Genomic DNA, 6,618 nt, shown 5'->3' with positions numbered 1-6,618 from the left:
CTGAGCAACATGCTAAAGTTTTTGGCTAACTTTTTAACAACTGAGGTTTTTATAGGATAATGGAGTTTAATTGGAGTTTAATTTCTATTTTAGCAAGAGGCTAACATTTTTGATGAGTTTACTGAGGAATTTTGGGCTAATTTGGAGTTTAGCTAGTATTTAAGCAACACACTAAATATGTTTGCAAAATTTTTATGTATCAGGGATTTTTAAGAAATTTCACTACCAATTTTTCCAGACATATCGTTCAATTTAAGCGCTCTTTCATAGTGCTTTAACTAAATTACAAGTCTTTTAGCAAATTTAACATTTTGTAAATAGTTTTTGCATTTTCAGCAAATCCCTTCAGAAATTAAAGAAAATTGAATCATCAAATTCAGCAAAAAAACTTCAGCGACAGCTTTCAGCAAAAGGCATTCACACTAGCATTATCACAGGTAATGCAACTGTTTTGGTTTTGAAAGGAGGTCATATGAGCTTCTGTCAAATGTGTAAAAAAATCACATTTTAAGAAAAGGCCAGTTTCTCCTTATATTTCTGTTTTTATTCATGCCAGAAATGAAACATAATTCATATTAATTATTTAAAAAAATACATTGTAATGAATGCACAGCAGTATCAAAATAAGTCTTTGCAGCTTCTATAGGTTTTGATCAGTAGAAAAAAAGCTCAAATGCTCTTTTACTGTAAAAGGTTGCAGACCACTGCATTAAATACATTCATGTTATAAATATTCTATTTTTTGCACCATTTACTTACTCTTTCTCAAAATGCAGCACAGTTATGTGTCATAAATTGCAGGAAAAGTGATTTGATAAATGATAGCTGATTACATGATCTGTCTCTATAACCATTCATGTAATAGATGTGATCATTACAGATAAACCAAACACACAAATAAAAGTTAAACGCATATATAAGTGCAGCAGATGTACAACACACCTTTGGTTGGGACTCCTATCCAGTTGAGGTAGCGCGTCAGCTTCTTGGACATGTAGGTCTTTCCTCTGGCAGGCAGGCCGATCATCACGATCATGGTGGGAGAGTTGGTCATGTAAGAAGCCCACGCTGCACAAACACACAGAAACACAAATCCTCACGTCACATCTGAGGTTTTGTTGCTAAGAAACTGTTAACTAAAAAATCTCACAAGTTAACTTGATGACAGAGAAAGTGATGCATCCTGGGAAAGTAATCTTCTTGAGAGCAGATGGGGTCACCGAGGAGGTCACGGGGGATTTCACAGACATTCCTCTTTTCTTTGTTTTCCACAGACAACCCCCCCTCCTGCAGGCTGTGGATCTGAGCCGGGCTCTTGTGTTTCCACTTCACCTGCAGAACTGAACCGAGCTGGGATTTACTTACAGCACTTCTTGTCGTTCAGCCGCACGTCGTTCTTCTTGGCCTCTGCAGAGTCTCTTTGGCTGCTCGACATGATGAAACTGGATCCTTTCCCCCTAAAATCAGCAGCTTCTCAGGGACTTTGTTCTGAGGAGATAGAGCAGAGCAGAGGCACGGGTCTCTCAGTGGTCAGTGTGAATGCAGCTGATAGGAAGAGACCTGCGCACTCTGCTGCAGCACACCATAGAGTCTATGCAGCACACATGAAGCGGGTTTCAAGCACAGGTGACCATGGTAACATAGTGGATGAGGAAAACAGAGAGATGCTGCAGCCACATCTGTGCCCCAGAAAAGCTGTGGGTTCACGAGATCAGAGCGATTTTACGCAGCAGCCGAATCCAGGTTTTAATTAGCATTCACTCCAACATTCACATCAGTACCGTTTCTCTGCTGAGGAAACGCAGTCTCGCGGATGTTCCGACGAGTGCGCGCGTGCTCCGGTTTGTGCCGCACCGAGAGTTTGCGCCCGCCGCAGTGTCCGGAGGAGCCGCGCGCTGCGCCTCTGCTGCGTCCTCGTCTGTCGGCCGGCTAGTGTCCGTCCGAGCTGGAGGTGCGCCTCTCTACGTCAGAGTTTCCACTTACCGTAAATGTGAGAGTAGATCCCCTCTGACGCAAACATGAACGCGCAGATTCTGCTGCGCATTTCACGGATGTGAGGAATTCAGTATGGCAAGCACGTTTTGAAAGGAGCACGTAAATTACGCCGTCTTGTGCCGTCCCTAAACGCGCGTCGAAAGCGGCGTTTTATTGTGTGAAAAATCGCGTCGAAAGCGGCGTTATATAGTGTGAAATTGCCCGTCGAAAGCGGCGTTTTATTGTGTGCAAATAGCGCGTCGAAAGCGGCGTTTTATTGTGTGCAAATTGCGCGTCGAAAGCGGCGTTCTGGTGCTGTCAAAACTGCCCGTCCAGAGCGGCGTTCTAAAGTGCCCGTCGAAACCGGCGCTTTGCTGCTGAGGAACAGTCAGCCGTGGCCCAAAGGTTATGTCACTGGGCTTCAGTCTGGGAGCAACGAGTTCGGTTCCAGGTCGTGGCCATAGACCTCTGACCATCATGAAACCCCTTTGGAAATGTTAAACTGTTTTTTTCATGGGGATAAATGGTTTGTTTTGTGAAAAAAAAAAAAAATGTTTTTATTGCACCGCAGTGTGTTTATTACAAATTTAACAAGAACAAGGTTTTCAATAACATAAAAATATATAGAATTTGTAAATAGCCCCTCAGCTACAATTTACTCAGAATTGTAAAGCGGTTCAGAAATGTCTCTACTTGCAGGTGAAAAACCAGAATGCTCACGTGTGCATTGTAATAATGGGTAATGACGATAATCAAACTGGTTTCATGGCAATGCAAAGGATTTATTACAAATTTAAGAAGAACAAGTTTTTCAGTAACAGGAAAATATACAGAGTTGGGGATTTCATGCATTCAATCAAATGTTGCATTTACATTCAGCATTTACTCTGCATGTCTGTCAGTCACATTAGATGAAAACGTCTGTGCTTGTGGTTAACTGTATCAAAACAAGTCGGGTATAGTCTGTCCACGTTGCTGCTCAGCATCACACCTGCTAAGAAAGGATCCTCTTCAGGTGACGGCACAGAGGTACGGGACCCCAGCTCCCGCTTGCATGCTCGCAGCTTCGTCTGCACTGGACACCAGCTCCACTGAAAACCACCAGCTGCTGTTGGTCATTCATTCAGGAAAAAGTCAAGCTCCCCAAGATGAGGAAAACAGGTTATTCCAGAAAAATAAATCAGGCAGGAGACCAAAACATCAAACTCAGATTACAATACATCCTGTCTAATAAAAAAAATACATTCTGAAATACTTTGATGTTCCTCTGCCTGATAATCTTGGTTCTTTTTATTAGTATATATGACTCCATATGTGGCAGACATATGTGGCAACAGAATCTAAAGACCCCGCCTATATTTAGTAACACATCTGATGATGTCAACATGCAGTCAGAAAAAAAAAAAACAGACATAACACTGAAGTTTTAATGCCAGCGCAGCTGTTACACCTCTGAGAATCCTGGCCACGTGACCCGCCCTATCTCCGACTGATGACAGGTAATCAGTCATTAACTTAGGACTAAAGAATGGACCTTTCTGCAAACATTTCTGCAATCACGTTTAACAAAGCATGACTTCTTTATTTAATAAAAAACAAATGTACATCCATACCTTATGAGGGAATAACGCAACAACCTCTCAAGTTCTAGGACAGGACAAGTTAAAAGAAAAAAAAAGAAGCCAGTGAAATAAATTTCTTGGAGTTGTAATGGATGGTAATTTGAAATGGAATTCACATGTTAATTGATTAAGAAAGTAATATTAGTAACATCAGTATTTTACACAAAGTAAAGGATGTGTTAATAGTTACTCCTTGTGTAAGTTATAGCCTACTGCTCTTTTATTCTTCCTTATTTTAATAATTGTATGGAAATATGGGGAAAAGCTTATTCCACATACTAAGCCATCGTGTCTATTAAAGAAAAGAATGGTAATAATTATCCATAAAAAAGGTAACGAAAAAAACTACAAATACTTTGATTATAAAATCGCATCTGCTTGAACTCCTGGACTTAGTTGGTTTCAAAATGTTGTTCGTGTTAAAGGACAAATTAAAACATTTTGCCAGACAATATTCAGGGTGTGATTATTAGTAAGAATTACTTAAAAACTTTGTCTTGTTTCTTATTGTCAATTTGTGATCGTTAGGAAAAGATATTTAGGTGAGTTTATTTCACAGCTGCAGATTATCCCAAATTATTTCTTCATCCATTGATTTTGCACAATCTTTAAAAAGTAACCATGTGTTTGTGTTCCCACAGCATGTTGTTTAGGTATTTTGATCATATATATATATATGGATATATTAGGGCGGTGGATCAGTGCCTAGGTGGCGATCCGATTCACAAATCAAACCACGATTTTTACCTTTAATATAATGTTTATTGCTATGTGTATGCAGTGCTTTAAGTGGACAACAAGAAGTGGCGGTGCTCTCCTTATCGGAAGTCGAAACATAAAATAGAATCTTGAATGTAAATATTAATCAATAAAAAGAAGTCCTTTTTTCAAAGTGTCTTAATATGAATAAGAAAGAGGGAGCTCAAGTCTAGTCTAAAAATAAATGTAATCAAACATTAACATGTGTTTGTAAAATTATTTCAATGGGTGTACAATTATAACATTCATTTTCAGTTTGATGTAATAATAGACAAACAGGCAACTAACAACACCGTAACAAAAAATACAACATTTTCTCCAAGAAGCCCAAATCCTGTAAACTTCTAAAGAGAAATAAAATATTATTACTGATTTTATTTGTTAGAATAACTCTTTTTGAACAAGTATGTATTTTCCTAACACGTTCTTCTTGCAAATCATTATTTTTTCCAGGATATTTTTTGTCCTTACCGCAAGTTAGTCAAGTTAAAAACTGACCAATCAGACGCGTCAAATGACAGCGTGTGGTGCCCACTGGCCCCCACCTTGAGAATTTGATTGACATCTTCTCCTGAGGTGCTTTCAGTGGAAGGAGGGATGTGAGCTGGATATAAGCTTACTCATGATTGTCGACTGTAGCTGCCCTAAAAATGCAACAGAATTTATTTTTATCAGAAGGAAATGGGTTCAAATCCAGCATCTGAAATCCTGTTGTGTAGTTTTGGTACTTTGTTGAATCTTTTCTTATTTTCACTAGATTCTTAACTTTAAAATACTAAACTCGTAACAAAATTAAGTTTAACTTATCCAATTTTAGATATATCAGGAACAACTTAACCCCAGAGTCAGCTAAACTGTATTTTGATGGAATGTTCATGTCACACTTATTACTGCTCAACCAGCTGAGCATCAGCCAACATACCAACTCCAAAACCATCAAAACTCTCCACAAAGAAGCTCTGAAAGTATTAGACAGAAAGCCCAACGCCCACCATCACTGTCATACACTGAAAACACAGTCTGCTGGACTGGGATAATTATGTCAAATGCAATGACTCAATTGTAATGGTCAAATTCTTCATGGCCTGGCCCCTCCTCCTTTACAGACATTTATCACAAAAACCACAAACAGGGCTACTGGATCAGTTTCCAGGGATGATTGCTCTACTCCCCTCAGGAAAAGAGCCTTCAGTCAGGATGTGTTCTCCAACAGGGAATCTCACACTTGGACAATCAAAACTGCCACCACAGCTCCGTATAGATAGTTTTTGACTTTGGTTTTTATTGTCTTTTTTTTTATTTTTTGTTTTTCTGTCACGTCTATTTACCTATTGTTTCATTTTTTTCTACTTTTTTTCTTAATAATTGCTTCTACGTTTTTGAATTTGCTGTTGTTGTTTTTTAATTGACAACTCCTGTTGTTTCTGCTGTTGTCTTGTATCCTTTCTGTATTGATTTCATTTGTTCTTTTAGTACAGATCAACTTAAAAAAAAAATTAAGGGACTAAAGATGGAAATTAGTTTGAAAGGCTATAATCTTTTATATTTGCATTTTTAAAAGTTTTATCAATGTATGCTGTCCCTGTCTTAAATAAACAATCAATAAATTACTCAGTACACTAAATATTATTCAACAACATCAGGATAATAAGCTACATAGTAGTCAATCACTGATGTAAAAATGAACAAGATTTCAAATAATCTGTTGTGTTATTGTTGCCTTTAAAAGTTAACTTTTATTTCAATTTTATTTATTTCTCTGGGGCAATGGATATTAAATTAACCGAGCAGCTATTTTTTATCTGTTGTCAACGGACAAATGTTAATTTTTTTTAATAAAAAATATAATATTAAAGTTTATACTAAGGAGGAGAGGCATATTAAAATTCAACGGAGTGTCAAAGACAACCCCAACCTCCTGTTCTCATTCAGTCCCACTGTCCGCCTTCATCCCCCGCCTGCAGCCGGTCGGGTCTCACCGACATGCAGGCGAGTCATCTCAAACAGCTAATGCTCCGGTTCTGTTAGCTTCACTGCTACAAACAGCGCTAGCTTTAGCAACCAGAAACCTGAACATTGTCAACTCTCGTTTTTTCCTCCAAACTACAACAAAGAGAGAAATAGATGAGGACAAGAAGGAGTTAAAATAACGGTTAATGGAGTCATTTCAGCGACAAACAGCAGAAAACTTCAAATAGCTCTGCTGCCTGTGTGCGCGTGAGCGACAGAGTGAGAGAGGAGGACCCGAGTGAAGCGAGAGGCC

General features: G+C 38.6%; 1 protein-coding gene across 2 annotated transcripts; it reads right to left on the bottom strand.

Moving 5' to 3' along the window:
* Positions 1–725: 725 nt before the first annotated feature.
* On the bottom strand, positions 726–2,412 carry LOC112159411 (6-phosphofructo-2-kinase/fructose-2,6-bisphosphatase 2). 2 transcript variants are annotated; one of them, XM_024293457.2, is made up of 3 exons: positions 1,782–2,412; positions 1,366–1,488; positions 731–1,068 (listed from the first exon to the last, which is right to left on the bottom strand). In XM_024293457.2, the coding sequence occupies exons 2-3, from the start codon at positions 1,433–1,435 to the stop codon at positions 905–907; spliced, it is 234 nt and encodes a 77-aa protein (XP_024149225.1). In that variant the 5' UTR covers positions 1,436–1,488; positions 1,782–2,412; the 3' UTR covers positions 731–904. The 2 variants fall into 2 exon arrangements, with proteins under 2 accessions (XP_024149226.1, XP_024149225.1); XM_024293458.2 differs by lacking the exon at positions 1,782–2,412 and having other exon boundaries at positions 726–1,068; positions 1,366–1,494.
* Between the last annotated feature and the right edge of the window lie 4,206 nt (positions 2,413–6,618).

The sequence above is a fragment of the Oryzias melastigma genome, linkage group LG7 (genome assembly GCF_002922805.2).
Source record: "Oryzias melastigma strain HK-1 linkage group LG7, ASM292280v2, whole genome shotgun sequence".
NCBI classification, from domain to species: Eukaryota; Metazoa; Chordata; class Actinopteri; order Beloniformes; family Adrianichthyidae; genus Oryzias; species Oryzias melastigma.
Note: the sequence above shows the minus strand (reverse complement) of the source record. Positions and strands in the feature narration are given on the sequence as shown.